The following is a 21373-nucleotide window of genomic DNA, read 5'->3' on the forward strand; positions in this document are numbered from 1 at the left end:
AGGGCCTCCCTCTTTGAATCCTAAATTTCTTAAATCTAAAAAACAACATTACAAGAGTTGCACTAGATTACCCAACTAAAACTCAAAGTATCTCCCTTTGGAAATGAATCCTGAATGTCCATTATTCCACACCAAATACTTACTTAACAGTCACATTTAACTTGGCAAAGCTTTTCCTACAAAAGAAGACGTGGACTCCGTTGACGTTTTGCAGCCATTTTAAAAGTCCAAAGTGGTCTATGTATTGTTACCTTCTTTTGTAGGGACTCTGGTGGTAGAACCACCTGCCAAGTCCTTCAATCACCCTAGTTCTGGTTCAAATTCTATCAGGAAAGTTTGGCAAATTCTCCTGATAAAGAAGTAGCTGAAAGGGAAGTGTGTTTAGCTTTAGTTAGTGGTAAGGGAATATGGGACAAAGCTTTGGTAGTAAACCTCTTTTGCCTTGGAAGAACATCATGCTGCGTGCAAGCTAAGCAAACTACTCTCTTTTCTCTAGTGTGAAGAAACAGAGTTGGCTCATTATTGACTGTAGGAAGAAACAGAGTTATTGTTTTTTTTTCATTTCATCACAAACAGCAGAGAGAGTTTTCCATAACTTATTTGTGGTGGTCTGCTTAGCTTGGTCGATCTTGGACTAGTACTCAGCTTAACATCACTCCATCAATTATATTATATATATAAGGTCAGTTTATTACAAATTTTCTTCTTCCTTGTTAGTTGCTATTATACACTTGATTATTATTCTTGTTTTTTAATCGTCATTCATTGTTAAAGGTTAACAACATAACCATGTTTTGCAAACTTAAACTCTTGATCCATCACTTATTTGAAATCTGAGCTAACCAATTCTACTGATAAAGTCCAATGATTTTTTTTTTCTCAATAAGCAAAAATTTGTATTGATGAAAGGTGGTTGGGGAGGGGGGAAGAGTACACAAGGAGTTACTTACAGTCTACGAACAAAGTAGCACTATAAGAACTTAACAAAACCTATAATAAACATGCTCTGGAACCTCCCATTTGGTTATCCATGAGGGTTTTACAATAAAAATAACTTGATCATTGTCTTGCAAACTGACCGAGTACTTTGCCAATTGATCTGCTGTGAAATTGGCTTCTCTCCAAACTGGAGTCAATTTGCAGTAGTCTAAGAGTTCTATGCATCTCTGCCATCTCTGCTTCATACACCAAGGTACACTTGAAGTTCCAAAAGCATTAACCGCAGATGTCGAGTCTGACTCCACCCAGACCTTCCTCCAATTTCTCTTAATAGCATACTCCACCGCCTCTAAAATTGCTAAACATTCAGCTATGAAATTCGTCTTATGCCCAATATTCCTGCAAAGAAACGCTAAGAACACACATTCATAATTTCTAAAGCACGCACCATAGCTTGAAGGGCTAGGATTACCACAAGAAGCCCCATCGACATTAGCTTTTATGATGTCACCTTCGGGTGGGTACCATTTGTTGGATGCGAATAAAGAAAACAATAAAGAGACAAGAACAGCAGTAACATGGAACCACCAAGGCGCGTATTAGACTGTCCTTAAGGAAAGATTTCGCCCCTTCCAATGGTGCAGAAAGGCAGCAGTGACGTCTTCCTCACAGGATTCAACGGGGTACAGTAGCTTGACTTTGCACTAGAACAAACTACTCTCTAGAACAACAATATAACTCTCTCTGGCGGCTACAGGAAGAAGAGAAGAAGAAAAGGGCAGGTCGTGAGTTATGGGTTTGGTTCTGTTGAAGTGAGTTTCTCTATGGACACACAATCCTATTTATAGAGGTTAGGTCGGTCATAGAAACCAACTCGCACGAGGACATGGTCAGTCTCCTAAACAGATAAGTAAGAGAGAGACCAACTCGTAAGAAACTTGCTGTTGAAGCAAAAGCAAAAACAAGTTTAGGCTTTTGGTTAATCCACTACCCACTAGACACAACAGTAAGCCCAAGCCCAAGCCCGACTTGACTCGGTGCGGTGCGGGCGTGCGCGTGTGTGGCTTTGGGTGAGTCCTCCCTCCTAAGAGCATTTGCAATGCAGGTGATAGAGGGGGGGAAGTGATAACTATCACCTACTTTCCTCTAAAAGGCCGTGCAATCTTTGGGTGATAAACTTCGGTGATAGTTTTCCCGAGTTCAAAACAAGGTGAAACCTTCCACCGAGTTTATCATTGACTTGTTAACTTCGGACGGGATGTTGGATTCCGTCTCGTGTGTTTTTTTTAAAAAAAATGGGTTTTTTTTTCGGACGGGATGTTAGATTCCGTCTCGCATGATTTTTCGGTTTTTTTTCGATTTTTTTTAAATTTCAGACGGGATGTTTCATTCCGTCCGGAGTGTTTTTTCAATTTTTATGTCCAGACGGAATCCAACATCCCGTCCGAGATATTTTTTATCACCTTTGCATTGCACAGCTTCACCTTGTTTATCACCGGGTTGGTGATAGAGGGGGTGAAAAGTGAGGAGGTGGCGGTGATAGAGGGGGTGAAAACTATCACCTGCATTGCAAATGCTCTAACACAAAAACATTTTACCCTAAGGGCACGCCCTTATGGTAGAGGAATGTCTTATACTTCACTTGCTAGTGGTGGATAACCAATGTGGGACTATCTATTATGTACTAAAGTGGAGAGAACACACTTTGTTCATCTCCTCCACTTTGCACACACACTAGTATTTAGAAATACTCAAGAGATTCCAACACCATTTGCAATCCTTGATCCTAGGTGCCCTCCGTGGCTTGTCTTGCAAACCCTTATTCTTCAAGATACGAGACTCACTACCCCCTCTTTTCATCTGACCTGTATCAAGGCAGTAAGAGAAATGGATATTAGTCCTCAATTGTACTTTTCTTTGACATAGACTCAGCTGTTCCCCTTCAAAGATGCATCGATTTCTACTTCTCCAGTTGATGACCATGCCTGCTAATACCGCTGACACCCACAGCTGCTTAACGAGAGAACCGCTTCTTCTATGTAACCTAAGTGCTTTTGAAAAATTTGCAAAATTGTCGTTACATCCAAACTGAAATCCAACCCATTCCCATAACTTCTTTGCCTCTGTACAATCCCACAAAATATGTTGGAGTGTATCAGCCGCATTACATCCCATGTAGCATCTAGAAACTAATTTAACAACTCTTTTTTGGAGAGACTCATCAGTAGCAGCACAGTTCCTCAATAACTTCCAAGCAGTACCCGAGATCTTTGGTTGCAACCAATTGTGCCACAAATGTTTGCACCACCAAGAGCCTGATATTTTCCTTCTAATTGACTCAAATGCAGATTGAACCGAAAATTGATCTTGTTGGTTAGGCTTTCAGATCGCATGGTCTGCCCCATTGATAATAGGCAGCTGATTTAAGTTAAAATCTGCAATCATAAGAATGACTTGAAGAGCTCGAGGGATAGACCATGCCCCATCAGAGATAATACTGCTAACATTAGCTTTACAACCCTTAAGGACCTCTGGTTGTAATTGTAGCCTCTGTTGAATCGATTGGTCCCCGATCCAACAGTCTCTCCATAGATCTACTTTCTCACCTAAACCCAAAATCTACTGAGCCTTGCAAGAAACTTCAGGCAAAGCCCACTTAATTCCTTGCCATATAGTAGACTTTGCATAGTAGTTTATCAACTCCCCTTCTCTAGTAAAGAACTTCTTTCTCATGAAAACAACGTAATTATCATCATTAAACCTTATATGCCAAGCTAATTTCATTAACAAAGCCAAATTTAACTCCTTCAATCTTCTGATACCGAGAGAGGTTTGCAAACTTTTTCCCACGAGGTTGTCACTAGTCTTTTCGTAGCTGGATTGCCCGTCCAGAGAAAATTCCTTAACAGTTCTTTGGCTTCTTTTATAATGCTTACAGGCCACTTGTAGACTCCCATGTTGTACACTGGAATACTAGACAGGACCGACTTTATGAGAACACTCCTCCTTTGAAAGGATAATAATTTTCCTCTCCAACCCATAATCCTCTTTTTAATCTTGTCTAGCAGGGGAGTTAACACAACTCTAGTAACCTTACCTTTGATCAACGGCACCCCCAGATATTTCTCGGGTAAAGCTCCCACTTGAATAGTTAAAATCTGTTGCAAGTGATGTCTTCTTTCCATATTCATACCCCCAACAAACATCCTACTCTTATTCTTGTTCATCATCTGACCCGAAGAAGCTTGATATCTCTCCAAAAGTCAGCTATGTTGGTCACACTTCTAGCATCCCCTTTGCTAAAAATAATGACATCATCTGCATACAAAAGGTGAGTAGGGATAGCAGTCCCTTTAACCACTGTAAGAGGTTTGGATAAGCCTGTCGCCTTAATGTGTTGAGACCTTTGCTCAAAGAGTCCTCTGCTAGCGTAAACAACAACGGGGAAAGAGGATCCCCCTGCCTTAAACCTCTTTTTGGAGCTATGAACCCAATAGGACCTCCATTCAACAAAATAGACAACCTAGCTGTGCTAAGGAGAGCTAGAATTAGCCTATTCCATTTTTCTGTAAAACCAAATCTTTTCAAAACCTCGAACAAGAAATCCCAACTCAAAGTGTCATGAGCCTGAGTTATGTTCACCTTGATGGCTATACTCCCACCACATCTCTTCTTATCCAGTTCATTTATCATTTTCGATGCAAAACCAATACTAGCTTGAGAGGATCTGCCTTTGATAAATCCACTTTGTTCTTTCGAAACCAGGTTATCGATGATAGTATTGATCCTTTGTTGCATAATTTTGGAGAAGAGCTTGATCAGAAAGTTACTCATACATATAGGTCTGTACTGAGATAACTTAGAAGCACTCCTATATTTTGGAACTAAAGTAATGAAACTCGCATTGCCACCATTGGGTATGATACCTTCCCTGAAAAAAGATTTGACTGCATTACAAACATCATACCTGATCAAATCCCAGCAATGAACATAGAAGTGACCATTGTATCCATCGGGGCCTGGAGAGCTAGCAGCCTTCATGTCATTCACATCATATTGCCTGCATCTGTTACTTTGTGTGGGATCAAATTCAGTAGCTCTTCATCCATATTCACGTCCTTATACCAGAACTTGTCAGTATAATATTGGACAATGTAATGGGAGATATCAGATTGACTGTGTAGTAGGACATTATCTTCAGTTTGCAATTCCAGTATTAGTGACTTGGTTTGCCTTATTTGACAGATTTTGTGAAAATAAGCCGAATTCTTGTCGTCACCATTCAACCAAGAATCTTTGCTCTTCATCTTCCAAAAAGTCCAATGATGACTATCTCTTAAAACTGATTTGTATTTTTAACTGCTAATTCTCCACCTTTACATGATTTTAAATGTGCAGATATCCAGTTCATACTTGAACGTTTTCCTTTGGTTCTTGTTATTAGAGGTTCAGAGAACAACCAACTGCCCAAACAAGTGAGATTATACATATTCTCTATTTACTTAATGTTATGTATTTTACATATATCCTACTAGAGTAGCTCTATCATGTCTCATCACTTTAATTAACAACCAATGTGTTGTAATGACTGGTATGGAAGTTGTTGCAGCAGTAGTTGGAAGCGTACTGACTTGTGCGCTTAATCTGTTGGGTGTCAAAAGTCTGAGTGAAGAAATTCAGACATTGAGAAACAAAAAAGGAGATCTGATTGCCAGAGTAAAGGAGGTGAAAGAAACATTGCGAATTGCAGAGGTAGAACAAGGAAAGAAGCGCACAAGTGAAGCACAAAATTGGTTGACTAATGCCAACAATGCTATAAATAAGGCGGATGATGTGGACAAGGAAGCCAACGTGGGAAGGAGATGCCTAAGTGGAGTTTTACCTAATTGTTGTTCGCCTAATTGTTGTTCGCAACTGAAATTGCTAAAACAAATTTTGGAGTTCACTAAAGAGATGGTTGGTCTATTAGATGAGGCTAGTCGATTCTCAGAAGAGTCTTTGATGTTTTTGGGAATGGAGATGCCGACTACAAGACTGATTGGTAGTACTGCTGATAAGAACTTCAAGATGGTTTGGGAATATATAGTAGGTGATGAGTTTGAGAAAATTGGTGTCTACGGCATGGGTGGCGTGGGAAAAACCACCATTATGAAGAAAATAAGTAACCAGCTCGTGCAAGAACATAGACGTTTTGAAAATGTATTGTGGGTTACTGTATCTAGAGATGTTGATGCTCAAAAACTTCAACAACAGATTGCAAAATTAGTCGCATTGGATCTTTCTGCTGAACAAGATGAAGCTAGACGGTCGTCATTGTTGCTAAGTGCATTGCATAGAAAGGGAAAGTTTGTGCTTATCCTAGACGACATGTGGGAGGCATTTGATTTACAAGATCTTGGAGTTCCCGAACCTACAAAAGACAATGGGTGCAAGATAGTATTAACTACCAGGTCAAGGGAAGTGTGCGAAGGGATGTTGTGCCAGAAAGATGTGAAAGTTTATCAGCTTTTTGATGACGAAGCATGGGAATTGTTCATAGACAATGTCGATGAAAAACTTGCTCCCGAAGTGGAAAAGTTTGCAAAAGCAATTGTTGCAGAATGTTGTGGTTTGCCCCTTGCAATCATCACAATTGGTCGATCTCTGAGAAGAAAAGATGTTGATGAGTGGCGAGTTGCATTATCAGATCTGCGAGAATCTACAGGTTTGAACATGGCCATGGAGGAGAAAGTCATTCAACGTCTGAAATTCAGTTACGATCAACTAAAGGAAAACCACCATAAGTGTTTCTTATATTGTGCATTGTATCCTGAAGATGATGAAATCGACACTAGGGAGTTGATTGAGTATTGGGTTATGGAAGGGTTAGTCAAGGGATCCAGCAAAGAAGATGAAATGCTTCGTGGCCGTGTTATACTAAATATACTAAAGCGTTGTTGCATGCTAGAAGAAGTTTCTTTAGAAGGTCGTCTTCATTTTGAAGTTGATAGGGACCTTGTTAAAATGCATGATTTGATTAGGGATATGGCTCTTTACATCACAAAATCAAAACCTAAATTCATGGTCAAAACTGGGCGTTCATCAACCGAAATACCGCATGAAGATGATTGGTCGGAAGATCTTGAGAGGGTTTCGTTTATGAAAAGTCGAATAGAAGATATTTCAATTACTCCTAAATGCCCCAAACTCTCGACTTTGATCCTCGCTCAAAGTGTGTTTAAACTGAAGGACGTTGCAGATGGTTTTTTTATGCACATGCCAAACCTAACGGTTCTCGATTTATCTGGGACTCGTATTGAGTCATTACCAGATTCACTTTTTGATTTGGTGAATCTTCGTGGTTTACTCTTAATTAATTGTGGGAAATTAGTTAGAGTGCCTTCTCTATCCAAGCTTAAGTCACTGAGAGTGTTGAAGCTCACACTTTCGGCCATAAAAGAACTGCCTCATGGGATGGAAATGTTGGTCAACCTCAGATGCCTTGATCTCACTTCTTGTAAATTGAAAGAAATGATCCCTTCAGGATTGATATCCAAGTTTTCTTTACTTCAAGAGTTAAAATTGCTGGGAATACCACCGGAAAATGTGTATGCGCGAGAAAGAGGGGGAGATTTCGTGCAGGAACTCGCAAGCTTGACACACTTGGAGAATCTTACAATCCAATTTCATGAGCTGTCGGACTATATTTCCTATGGTGAATTTACAAACTTTGAAAAGTTAAAAAAGTATGTTATTGAAATGGAAAGATTATATGGAAGTTATCTCGAGAGAAGTCTATGGTTGTCCAACTCAAAGGGTATTCCTTGCAATGCCCTCCGACTTCCGAAAAGCATTCAATTTCTTGTAGTTAAAGATTTCTCAAGGTTATCAGAGTTGCCCTTCCTACAACGGGTCGAGAACATAGGTATCGCACACGGAGCTTTTCCTTGTTTGAAGAGGTTAGAGATCTATTGTTGTGATAATATCAAAGTTTTATTCTCGTCTAGGTTGCTTCAACAGCTTCTTAACCTTGAAGAGATCAGAGTTGTGAATTGCTCACAATTAGAGGAGCTAGTGGTAGCGGATGGAGATGAGAGTGGTGCCATTCCAGTACTCCCGAGGTTACATTATCTGGATTTAATAGGATTACCAAAACTGAAGAGCAATTGGAGTCAGCTATTCATGTACAGCAACTCTTGGCAGTATGTTACAATTCACGAAGTCAAACTGGACCGCCTGTTTTCAACTAGGTTATTACAACACTTTCAATACCTGGAACAGATCAGCCTGTTCGGTTGTGCTGAATTGGAGGAACTAATTGTAGAAGAAGAAGAAGCATGTGAAATTGATTATACTGTCGCACTCCCAAGGTTGCAGAACTTGCTGCTCTCTCGTCTACCGAAACTGAAGAGCATTTGGAAGGGCGTGATGGTTTGTGACTCTCTTCAAACAGTTGATGTAGAGGATTGTCCTGAATTGAAAAGGCTCCCTCTGTTCAACCGAGAACATCAGTCATCCCCACCTTCTCTCAAAGAAATCAAAGGAAGAAGAGATTGGTGGGATTCACTGGAGTGGGGAGATTATCCACGTCCTGAACATCTCTTTCAAGGGATCTGACAAAGAATGGTGGGATTACCCACGTCCTCAATATGATGAAGATGGTGGTGATAATGATGATGATGATCGTGATGATGACAAAGAAGAAGTTGAAAAAGAAGAAGAAGATGATCAATAAGTAAAGGCTTGTATTCTTTCCAAGGATTCAAACGTGGGGTTGAAATGATCTTTTTCTCGAAAATCTTCGCTTTTTGGCTTCAATCGGTTTTCCTTTCTGCTTAGATAATCTGCACTGAAAACTCCTTCGATCAAGGTATGTGTCATGTTCATCCGTAGTTTCAAACTTTTCATCAGAAACTTTATTTCTTTTTAGGATTTTCTTTGATTTGTTGTCGTTTTTAAAGATTTTCAAATAATTTGTTGTTCAATTTATCCACAGACAAATTCGAATTTGTATTGACTTTTATACTCTCAATTATTTGTTCCTGTCAATCAATGGTGTCTATGTGTGTGTCCGCAATGTGATTTGTTGAACAGTCAAACTGGACGCAGAGAACGCAACAACTTAATGTATGAACAAGAAGATATATTTGAGTAGTGGGATTCACTCGAGTGGGATTACCCACGTCCTGAACACGTCTTTCGAGAAAGGAATGATTTATTTCGTCTCGTTTTCTTATCGGATTGAAAAGTGCTCTTATTGGATTTCAAGTTACAAAGTGCTTGTGGAAAAGAAAGGTCTCCAAGTGCTACGAAGGAATCAAATGTTAGATATCGAAACCAGTTTTTCTTTTTGCTTAGATAATCGGGTTTTCGATCAAGGTATGTATCATGTTCATCCGTAGTTTCAAGCTTTGGATCTGAAACTTTGTCTTTTTAACAAATTTGAAATAATTTGATAGATAATAGACCATGCTGATGTTGTTGTTCAAATTCAAACTTATATTGATTTTTAGTGGAGAATCAGAAATTCTAGTCTTGTTTTCGTTTCAGTTGGCCTTTATCCTTTTCATTTTTTTTCCAATTTTGATATAACCATTGGAAATTTGAAGTTTCCTAAGTATTCATTTATGTTCTAGAACTGACTGAAATTTCCTTGTGTAATAACAACTCCAAACTCCATAGTCTTATCCCAATTCTCTGAAGTGGCCGAATGATTTGTATCAATGTTTGATGTGTAATTTTATTTCCAATATCCCCTGATAACAATACTCCTCATATTTTCTATGAGCTTTAAGAGTTGAAGTTAGCTTAGTTCGTAAGTGCCGTGGCTTCTCTTGCATTAAGGTTATAATTATTCATGGATTTGAATGTATATGGAGATTCCTGGTTTGTTCATATGTCAGGAATTTGGTGAGTTGGCATTATGATAACAAACTAGTCAAACTATTGGTTTGATATGCAACCATATGTTTGCACTTTTACGCTATACAATGATAATTCATCGTATTACATGTGAACATAGTCCGAAAAATCTCATTGTAGTAGTTCCCTAAACCTGAATAGTATCCAGTGATTACATTACCATTGACTCACAAACAGGGCCAAGGTTGAAAGTTGGTGTTAGGCACCGATTGGTCCTACCAATATAGTCCCCTCCAGTTAATGGGATCTGTTGAAGCGTGTTTAATTTGATTTATTTCATTTTCCTAAAGAAAAAATCTTACATATACCATGATAGTTGTCCTTTACATACTTGGTATTGGAGTTCTTCTAAACTGTTATATAACTTCTTCTCAAGGATAGGCTTAGGTTCTTTATTTATATTGGCATGATTGAATATAGGTCACCGACATATTTTCCCCTCCAAACATTTCAAACTGAAGCCAAATTCAAGAATCTTCAAGTATTGTTGCTCTTGACTCAAGCACTGATTCTACTTTTAATGTGTTTGACAGGTAGAAAATTTCAAAACTGCCAGTAGGATAGTAGCCTGCTTGTCATACAGTTTGGTCTTTGACTTGTGCTTGTTTTATGGGCTGCTATTACTCAAAGAAAGTTAAACGACGCCTGGTTACGAGGAGCCTACAGTTTGAATCCCCTTGTGAGTATATTTTAGTTATTTGTATGTGTATCTCATTTCAAAATTTCAATCATGAACTCTGTTGTCAAAGCTGCACCCTGATGGCTTAAGGAGGCAATTTTTAATGAAAATAGTTGGTCCCTGTCAAAGGCGTTCCCATGGCTCCCAATGTGTTAGTTGAGAAATTTAACACCTTGCGTCTCCGCCCCTGAAAACTTAGATGATGAAACACTTTCCTTTCCTCCTTACGTCCTTGTACTATATGGTCATATTAAAATTAACGACATTGGGTTCTCTGATTTCAAGTAACCGCTTGTATGTGACTTTGATGCATAAGCTTTATACATTTGGAAGTATCAAGTGATGAACTTCTCACCATTCGGCGGGTTGTACTCCTCACTACGAACATTTTCACTCAACCGTGGTTCGTATATTTCCAGGTCGGGGACATTAATCCCATACGCTGCCCTCAGTTCGGAGAACGAGTTTGCAGCATGACGGTTTACACTTCTAAGGGGCAAATCGCTTGATGACGGCATCTCCACTCGACCTGATGTACTGGCCATGCCACCTTCTGACCTAGATTGGGTATTACCCTCATCTACCCTAGCTCCCTCATCCAACTCAGCCTCAACGCCAACACTCACCACTTCTTCATCCTCATACTCTCCGCAACTCAATGATATCTCCCGAACCTCTTCCGATCGAGTATCATCCGAATCAGACATTATAACGAGTCTTTTCTATCAAATACTCAATCCTACACCCTATAACCTTACAATGACCTACCTACTTAACAAAACGCACTCGACAGTGAGGAAAGCAAATTGAAAATGGAAAGGTAACAGCAACAGAAGCACTCACTTGAGAAACCCTAGCTTGCGTTTTTGCAGAAGAAGAAAACACGCAATACCTTTTTGATATCCCAAATTTGATTTTGTATAAACCGCCCGTTCAGTTACCTAGAAGTTATGATTACAGCCTATGCTCTAGCCCGCACACGTGTTCCAAGGTACTGTCTTTTCAGCAGTTCCTTATAACGCGGCGACACGTTTCTTCCTCAACTGCTATGATTTTGTCACGTGCAAGTTACGTCACAACTTCCCTTTCCCGCCAAATCATCATGCCGCATGATTCAAAAGTGGTGCTGTCCCAGTCGGTTCGTCCACCACAGCTCGCTCATGCTCCACACGTTCTTCCATTTTTTCTCTTAGCAGAGCGTTTCCCGTGACATAAACGCTCTACTGAGAGGGGGCTGTGTAGGGGAGTGATATCCTCATAAAGTTATCATGCACGCATGGAACATAAGCGAACTCAGGACATCGACCTCCAAGACCGACCTGTGAGCAGCCCCCTTGTAAATCCAGGACATCGACCTCCAAGACCGAACTGTGAGCAGCTCCTTTCATATAGGTGGTACGTTTAAGCTCGATCAAGGATGTCTCAGTACGAACAAACGGCCAGAGACAGAACGCCGCAGATAAAGTCACCACTAGGTGTAATCATTGCTAAAATCTTATTTGTATTTCCCACCACCGGGAAATAGGGACTACCGCGCCAACTCCCAATCAGCACACGACTTATACTAAAACCAGCCCAACACTCATTCGTGATCTCCGCCTTACACGTGTACAAGAGATACACGTGCCTCTAGGATTGACACTTCCACAAACCTATAAATACCACCTATTTGAACTACGGCAGACCTGATTCCTCTCTTCCCATAAAAGCCGAAAGAGGATACGTAGGCAGCTCACTCACAAGCGAACTCGGTCTCTCCAAAAAACCCTCAACCCATTCCCCTCTATTCACTATCTATAAAGGCAAACCGAAACGCTCCTTTACAGGCTAGATATGAGTAGGTGCTACCAAAGGTTTGTCTACGTTCGCTTTTCTTTTCGGTCTCTTTTTTCTTCTTCGGTACATCTAACACATTCCTCTTATTGGACAGGGTTCTGTGGTCAGTCTGTGACCCGTGGATGTCAAAGGCGTCCTTGGGGTGCTTAAGTAGTTACCAAATCACTGCCATTGTTGAAGAAGTATTCAGAGAAGATGATCTCAGATAATTTATGTAGAGTGGTGCCCCTCTAAATTACTTACCAAATCACTGCCATTTTTTTTTCGATAACCAGCATCCCCCACTGCCATGAAATAAATAGAGTCGTGATGCATGCAGATCGTTGACTCAGGGGCTAAGGTTATGTAGAATACTAGCACAAATCGCACAATCATCAAGGTCAGGTCGCTGGGGTTTAAATTTTCATTCCAAGCGCCAATATTAATACGTTCTTTTTAGTAGTTATCAATCTATAATGTATTTTATGATGTATGAATTATGATCATTGAACAATCTAGTTTCGTGTTAATACCCTTCCACACACCTCACATGTATAAAGTTTTTTTTTTTAATACCAAACGAGCCTGAAAGGTGTGCTTCTTTTTCGCCCCTGGTAACTTATAACCGTGTCTTGAAGATGATATAGTGGAAGAATTGGAAAATTATCATTTTCATTTTCAAGTGGTTCAGAAAAAAAAATGTCTTTATTGCTTCAGAAAGAATCTGAATACTCAATTTTATCCTCTGAAGTCAGTTGAAAAACTTCAGAAAGAATCACACATTCCATACCCACATGGATTAAGGATTAGTATTGAGCAAGGCATCTCTCATCTTGGTAATAGTGTGCTAGTATACAATGAAAGCATATCTCGTACACATTAACTCATATCATATCTTTGGACTTTGGAGAAATGAGGCAAATAACTCAATATCCCAAAAAAAACACAAATAACTCATATCATACACAACTGCACAAGTTAACAAAAGAGTTGGAGGTTTACCCTAAAAACACACAAAAAAGTTGGAGAAATGTGGCAAAAATTAAGGCAAAAGAAGAAGAAACAACAACACTAGGATGCTCATCGAAAAAAATATATGTAAATATTTGAGGAAGATGAGATAAAACGAAAATAAGGTGAGGATTAAGCTACTAAAAACTGTTCTATGCTTATATACTCAAACAAGTTGTAGATAATCGGATACTAAATGCATTAGTCGGGTGATGCGTTTTCGAAGAAGGCAAGGTTAGGCTACAAAACCAATACATCCAAAAATAATCCAAATCTGGTTGGTGGAACATGGACACTAATCTTTATCTCGTCTTGAAGCTTTGTTGAAGAAGGTAAAAATAAAGATTACAAACTGCGAATTACAAATTACATCATGTCTTGAGCACTGAAAATCTGACAACGATAACACTTCAGTGCTTCACTGATGTGCCCATATGCCGCTAATATTGCACATTTTACATAAATATAAATCATCCCACAAGATCCACGCAAGTGCCGACTAATGAAAGGGAATAAATAAGTTTATTACCCAGTTACAGAGCTTAATAATCCAGCATTAACATGTATCGTTCAGGACTGTTTCACTGCTCAACATTTCAAATTGATAATGAAATTATCAGACAAATGAGTACAAACACAACAAATTCAGTATTAGCTACAGAGGTTTGGTATGCACACTCCATCTGGATTTTGTTGCTCCTTCCAAATCCGTCCTGTAACCCGCAGTTTCAGCTCCTTCCTGTCGCCACCAGAGAAAAACAATGCCATGTTACGCTGAATAATAAGGCCATCGTGGCTGTCTCGCACCTTACGGTGGGTGTCTCGGATGCTGCGAGGGGTTCCCTCCCATATAAGTTTCCGGCCATTTGCTCCAACCTCCAGGCTGTAACTGAAGTTTCGTGCCTCGGTCTCATCACCCATAAAACGTAGGAACGCCATGTATACAGGAGCCATGCCGAGCTGAAATGCTTCGAAGTGCAAACAGAAGTACTGACCAAAACAGTTGAAGACCTGACAAACAATGAAGTGAACCAACAACAATTAGACTACATACAAGCAAGCCATAACATCCATCAGCAGCGACACAAAAATATCTATCTGATTCTTGAAATCAATCTTCTCTGTGTCTAATCTAATGTGGTGGTAAATGTCATAGCATTAAATTAACTTCTAAAGATGGGTATTCATCACAAGATGGCATATCATTCTTCTCAAATGTTAAGGACTTCAATTCAAAGGATCTCTATAGCCACATAAGTTCGATTTGCAAACTCATTGGCATTCCCATGCAACATTTCTTGGCAAGAAAATCATATCACCACTAAGATAATGATTGTGAAAAGCCATCCTTCTAAAACCTAAATTCCTATCAGATTTGCACATTGAGTTAATAAAGGAAGCGGATGGTTTGCAACCATTCAACTTGACAACTAGTTTCATCAGGCTAAAAATAAAAACAGTTGTGTTTCTCTTTATTCGTATTAAGTCATTGTGTGTGTGTGCGTTTTTTTAAGGAAAACACAATCAAAATTTCATGTTTGAAGCCCATTTCAAAAAAATTAATTAATGGTGTACAGATTTTTTTTTCTGTCCTTCCTATACTGGACACCCCCACCAGATCTATCCCTCGGCCATTGAGATTATTTACCTGTTTGTTGAAATAATCTGAATTATCGAAATAGCAAATATGCTACTTAGATGCCAATAATTTAACGCCCTACCTGGCGCCAAATGCAAAGTTGCAAACCAGCTGGCAGGTAGGCAAACCATGGGTGAACAAGCAATAAGTGGCTTGAGGACCACAAAATGCGAAGACAGCTTATGCACAAGGAAACCATGTCTGATCAATTACGAGCCCCACATGGAGTGATTGGAGCCATAAAAAAGTCCTCACATAGGGCGCAACTGGAACAGAGACCCACGTGAAGGAAAACCGGCATAGATACCAGCCATCCGTTTCCAAACCGAGGGCGCAACTGGAACAGAGACCCACGTGCAGGAAAACCGGCATAGATACCAGACATCCGTTTCCAAACTGATTCTCAGATCACGTGCCAAGCACATATCGCATCAAAACAGTGCTATGAATAGCTGCTGTAGAGGCACATTCTTGGATTCGTTTCTTTTTCCTCCTATGGTCTCTGTCCTTTTCTTTAGCACTTGTTGGTCGTCCTTGCAATTTGCTCCCTAAGTCCTTATCCACCCTTACATACTAAAGGTGTACTGATGTATCAGCACTCAGCAGTTTAATGCTTCTCTAAGAACTGTGTCAGACCACATATCCTTGTCAAATATCTGTTACCATGTCAACACCCAGATATACTTTTAAAGCAACCCTCCAAGACCAAAACTTTGATACGGTACTTCTTTCAGATGATTATTTCGCGATGAGATACACATCACTTTACATCATGAGGCAGGGTCCCCATCACAAGGAAAATAAACATATGGAAAAACTGTCCTATAACAATTTCTATCAGGGAGGGTTGCTCAGAGTAGTGTCCCACTCATTAATATGTGAGTCCAGACATGCAGAAGGCAGGGAATAGTTCATTGAGGATGATGGGATCACAAACCCATCACATACTATCCTAGAAAAAAGAATGTAAATAATAAGAAAATAGGGAAAAAAATGTGATCCTTACTGTTAGCATCCAGGTGGCATTTTCAACCTCCCGAGGATTAGACTTCACATAACGGTGATTGAATGTGCACCCTGTGTGCATGTCAACTTTGTGATCATCCCTTAAATGGGCAACAAGGAAAGGAATATCGCCAACAACTGAGCACTCGGATCCAGCATATGGGCAGCTATACGGTCTGAAGTTACACTGAGACTCGTGCTTCAGCTTGCTGTAGTATGGGAAAATCTCTGGGCAACCCAAGGAATAATACTTGCAGGGTAGTTCAAGAGACTCGGCTACCTTCTCCAAAGCTAAACACCTAATATCTCCAAGCTCTTGTCTACAAGTGGGACAACGGTTGTGTACCCTTGTTTTACACGTGGAACAGAGCGTATGCCCATTGTGGCACTGAAAAAATTATTATCTGTTAGTATCAGCAACTCTCATATTTGCATTTCCTTGTAGGTTAAAACTCAAAATTACTAAAGAACCATTATATATGATTTTGAGGAATATAAACAGGATTAAAATATGGAAACTTGCAACCCAGCATACATTCAAAAATGTGTTTCACCTTGGACCAATCCAAGAAAAAAAAATCAAGAAAGAGAACTTCAGCTAGAAGAAAAGTGACACACATACAGACAACAGAAATTGATAACATAAATGGTTGAACCTTGAAGAGATTTCATTATAGAACATAACTGCATCTTGTGGAACCCAAGACAGAAAAATCACAGATTGAGTCCAACTCCTCACAAAATTTAACTTTATAGTTAACAACTCATACAAACTTCTCCTTATTATCCATCGAATAACAAGTTCTACCGCCTGAATTCAATGTTTACGTTCCGGAATTAGCATCTTAGTTATTAGGAGTACAGTACTTCCTGGCAATTTGATTTGGACACTTTACGTTCAGTAGCAAACTAGGTGCGCTTATTCTTGGCGACCTGCCTCGACATAATAAGGGACCGCCTCTGATTCCTTGCCTCATGTTGTATTATCTTTTTACCATATAGTTTACATCCAACTAAAAAAATTACAAATAAATAAGAAAAAGAAACACACGCACACACACAAAAATCTAGTTATGTTCATCAGATTTAATTTTTAATGAAAATTACAATATAATAAGATCCCTGACAAACATATTAAGGCACTGTCTACTTGCCTAGGCATTTCTGGGCAGTCCACTGTCCCCGCCTTGCATAACGCCTTTAAAAGCATAGGTAGGAAACAAGTTATACAGTTATTAGGGTTTACTTGAATAAGAAACCAATGGAACTGTGTTTGGAAGGGGTTTCGAGGACTCGTGAAAACTTAACATGAACAAACTCTTGATGGTTAGCAAACTTAGAAAGTTTAGATTCAGTTGCTCTTTTTGGAAATTGAAGAATTACTTTCAGTTGCTTTTTTAATATTGATTTAAAGTACTTGTGGTATGGTTAGAAGTTCTAACATCACCTAAATAATCCGGAGACGATCAGCATAGTCAGATAAGTAAAATCTGAAATCTTTAAGCATGTCAAGAATCAGAAGTTTGTTTTTTAATATTGATTTATAAGTCCTTTTGGTATGGTCAGAAGTTCTAACATAACCTGAATTATCCAGAGATGGTCAGTATAGTGAGATCAGCAGAATCTGAAATCTTTAAGCATGCCAATAATCAGGAGTTTGTTTTAGTATTCAATTTTGACCAAACAAAAGAACCTTAATCCCCCATCACATCCAATCAGAAGGGGTCCCCTGTACTAGGATCAAAATCCTACATCCTACAGACTAACCCCTGGGACAGAAAGACAACTATACAACCTCAGACAACTAATTGGATGTCCTTCAACATCCTAGTAGAACTTTCTGAAACAAAGGAAGAACCTTTGAAAGATGTTGACTAAAGCATATAAAATACGACGTAACCTGCCATTTTGGCAAACCCAACTTGCTTTTGCAAAAAAAGGGCATAACAGACGATACAAATCAATAAGTCACAAAAACTGCAAGTACCATTTGCATCCTAGAAAGTAGAAACACATTTGCTCTGTGGCGATGCTAGTTGAAGCTTTGACAACCAAAACTACACATGTGCAATATGCTACTTGCCTAGCCCATTTCTTGCACAAACCCTTGGTAATAATTTCCAAAAGCTAACAACTTAAGCTTTACAAATGCAAAATCCCAGATCTGTTAAAAACTCCCAAATAGCAAACTTCAATAGACAGTGTTCTTTTATTTTTTTGCTGTTTCTCCTGGGTTATATCTTGTAAGTGGGACTTAATGAGGTAGAAAGATACAATGACGTAGGACCAATAGAAAAATCTAACAGGCTTCCAAATAGTTTCACCACGTGAAAGGGAACTCTTGTGATCCTAACAAATAAACATTGAACTAATCTATTAAGTACCCTTATGGTCCAAGATGAGGGAAAAAACAAATTCAAACACAAGGAATGAAGCAATATCATCAGCCCTTCTTCTGCATAAATAGTTAAGAGCAATAATCAATGTTGATTGTTTACTAGTTGTTCAACATTTCAACTCATCAAATGCAATAAATTTTGTTATGAATTCAATCTATTTGATTAGCACTTTAGCCACAGGTAGACACACATAAACTATACGTATTCAACCTGGTAAGTTAGCTATAAGTATGGTACTATGGTTACTCACTACTCATTTCAACTTTACAAGTGATTGACAAATATTGCATCCCAATGATAGGTTAGGTGTGGAAACTCATACCCAGACCCCAAGGAGCACACAAGCAACAACGTGGCACGAAATGTTTCCTACAGGCAGGGGTGGATCTAGCGGGTGGCTGGGTCGGGCTGCAGCCCACCTCAACTTTTCCGAGAAAACAAAATAGTAAAAATAACACTATACCTTTCCCACAAAACATGAAAAAACAAAAAAAGTTTGTAGTAACAATTAGTAGTAGCAGCCCCCCGTGGCTGAGAATCCTGGATCCAGCCCCTGCCTATGGGTGTGGGTAGAAATTATGTGTACAACAGTACAAGGGCATGGGTCAGCTAAGGCAGCTTGTGAAGATCAAACAACCTCAGGGTTATATAAAGCAAATTACCTTCGTCCTAAAGCATCCATTCCCTAGTTAAAATATTGATGAACTGATGGTATTTGTTCGGGATATTAAATATGTGGAGGCATATACTACAGTTATCTATGGGTTTCCCATCTACAATATCAAATTTCCTTAAAATTCAGCCTCAATATAGAGAATAGTCATTACTGGACATTGGCAGACAATGTAACCTCGTATTAAGGTCAACTATGATTCTCAAATATGAATCATATCCAAAATGCACAGGGCAACATTGTAATGCATCATTTCCATTCTATCCAAAATGCACAAATCATTCAAAATCCATTTAACACACAAAAAAGAACTAGCAACAATCAAATTCATTCCACATTTTACAGCAATTAGTCAACACAAACACAAACTGCCAAAATTTCCATAAAGAAACATTCTTTTGATAAAATAAATCAGTAAAACCCAACACATCCCAAGAATAAAGAAGTCCAAAAATGTCTAAAATTGAAAGAAAAAATATATAAAAAAAAAAGAGGATACCTGATGAATGGGAGGATACATAGAATTGGTACAAACAGGACATTCAAGCAATTCATGAACACTAGTAGCAGGAGGAATAATAGGTGTTGTTGTATGTTGTTTTGAAGAAGAGGAAAAATGATGATGGTTATGAGGGTGATGTAGTATGTCTTCTTCATCAATTCCATCTGAAGATGATACACATTCAATGCTATCTATATCCATTTCAATTTCTTCTATTATGATGCTATCTCATTTTCTTTTGGTCATGGTGAATGAAATTCAACTGCATTTTTTTTTCTTCTTCAAGAATCAAGGTGTGTTTTTTGGATGGGGAGAAAATATAAAGGCCGTTGATAAGGTATTGAGATTTTGAACGTAACGGTAACGGGTTGGCAAAAATAACCGTGGGTTTCTTTTTAGAAAGATCGATATTCTTGGGCTTTTGGGCCTTTCATAAGGCCCACACGGGTGCATCAGATTAAATTACTGTTCTAAAAATCGGTTTAGGGGGCTGCCTAGGTGGTCTCTAGTAGGGGTGGGCAATGGGCCGGGTCGGGCTAGCCCGGCCCTAAACATTTAAAGCCCTTTAAATATTAGGGCCGGGTCCGACCCGGCCCTAAAGTCAGCATAGGGTCGGTCGGGCGGGTCACAAGTCTAAACCTCAAGCCTCTTACTCCTACCCTTTAAAAGGCTTTAAAGGCTTTTTATATATATATTTTTCTTTTTTTACTACATCAATTTTAAAACTCATTTATATTACAAAATGTACAATAATCTACAAACTCAAAGTCCAACCAATCTAAGTAATAATCTCGTATATAAGTCAAAAAATTTAAAAATGCACATCCACAATCTAATGAATCAAGACATCGAGAGTTGAATTTGTTCTTCCTCAGACTCAAACCTCACTAAAATTACATTTTAAATTGAAATACATGCACAAATAATTATATTATCATTTTAAAGGAAGAAGTAATAGATATAAAAAAAACATAATAGTTTTGGTTAAAGGTCATTGGAAGTTGTTAAACTATTTGTAATATCATAAATTATTTCTATAATAGATTCAAACAAATATAATATTACCTTTCTTCTAATTTAAAAGTGATTCAAGCTTTGTATATGGAAATGAAAATATTGGCTTTTGAACAAGTGATGGAAAAAGGTTTGAGATTACAAATGTCATTTTTCTGACAAAGGTTGTTTTTTGGGTTCTATGTTACAAATGTCTGCTCTGTATTTTGCTTTAATGGTGTGGAAGGAAATCTTTAGTTTTAGACTTGGCTTGGATGTGAATAAAAATATAATTTATAAGAAATAAGTGAGAAAAGAAATTGAGAATAATAAGTTATAGACTTTGACTTGATGATCAAAGGAATAAAGTCTTATTTTTTATTAGGTTAGTGCACATTGTTCTTCATGGTTGTTAAGTTGACAAGTTTTTGTTATATAAGACAAGTTATTGGAAGTACCCTTGGGTGTAAGTGATAAATTACAAAGGACAATGTTATTTTAATTGAAAATATTTAACAAAGAGTTGGACAATTATGGTATGTGTATTTATAGTGAAAGTGTGAAACAGGGCCGGTTAGGGCTTGGTTAGGGTCGGGCTAATGAGGGCTAAATTAGGGTCGGCCTATGTTTTAGAATCTTAGCCTAGCCACCGCCTAGAAGGGCGGCCCGGCCCTAAATTCTGTGAGGGCTTTAGTTGTGAGGGCTTTATAGGGCTTAGGGTCGGGTCGGTCAGGGCTGGATTAGGGTCGTTAGGGCCAAATTCCCACCCCTAGGGTGTACTCCTTAATTAGGCAGAGGCATATCAAAGACCATTAAT

General features: G+C 38.8%; 2 protein-coding genes across 2 annotated transcripts; one reads left to right on the top strand and one right to left on the bottom strand.

Moving 5' to 3' along the window:
• The first annotated feature begins 251 nt into the window (after positions 1-251).
• Positions 252-12941, top strand: LOC147473468 (putative disease resistance protein At4g27220). Its single transcript, XM_086587398.1, has 5 exons — positions 252-682; positions 5338-8788; positions 9013-9297; positions 10374-10519; positions 12450-12941. The coding sequence occupies exon 2, from the start codon at positions 5524-5526 to the stop codon at positions 8533-8535; it is 3012 nt and encodes a 1003-aa protein (XP_086443524.1). The 5' UTR covers positions 252-682; positions 5338-5523; the 3' UTR covers positions 8536-8788; positions 9013-9297; positions 10374-10519; positions 12450-12941.
• Positions 12942-13845: 904 nt separating this feature from the next.
• LOC147473469 (E3 ubiquitin-protein ligase SINAT5-like) lies at positions 13846-19900 on the bottom strand. The gene is made up of 3 exons (XM_086587394.1): positions 19561-19900; positions 15991-16377; positions 13846-14356 (listed from the first exon to the last, which is right to left on the bottom strand). Exons 1-3 carry the CDS (start codon positions 19762-19764, stop codon positions 13997-13999), a joined length of 951 nt encoding a protein of 316 aa, XP_086443520.1. The 5' UTR covers positions 19765-19900; the 3' UTR covers positions 13846-13996.
• Positions 19901-21373: the final 1473 nt, after the last annotated feature.

The sequence above is a fragment of the Coptis chinensis genome, unplaced genomic scaffold (assembly GCF_015680905.1).
Source record: "Coptis chinensis isolate HL-2020 unplaced genomic scaffold, ASM1568090v1 utg2528_pilon_pilon, whole genome shotgun sequence".
In the NCBI taxonomy this organism is placed as follows: Eukaryota; Viridiplantae; Streptophyta; class Magnoliopsida; order Ranunculales; family Ranunculaceae; genus Coptis; species Coptis chinensis.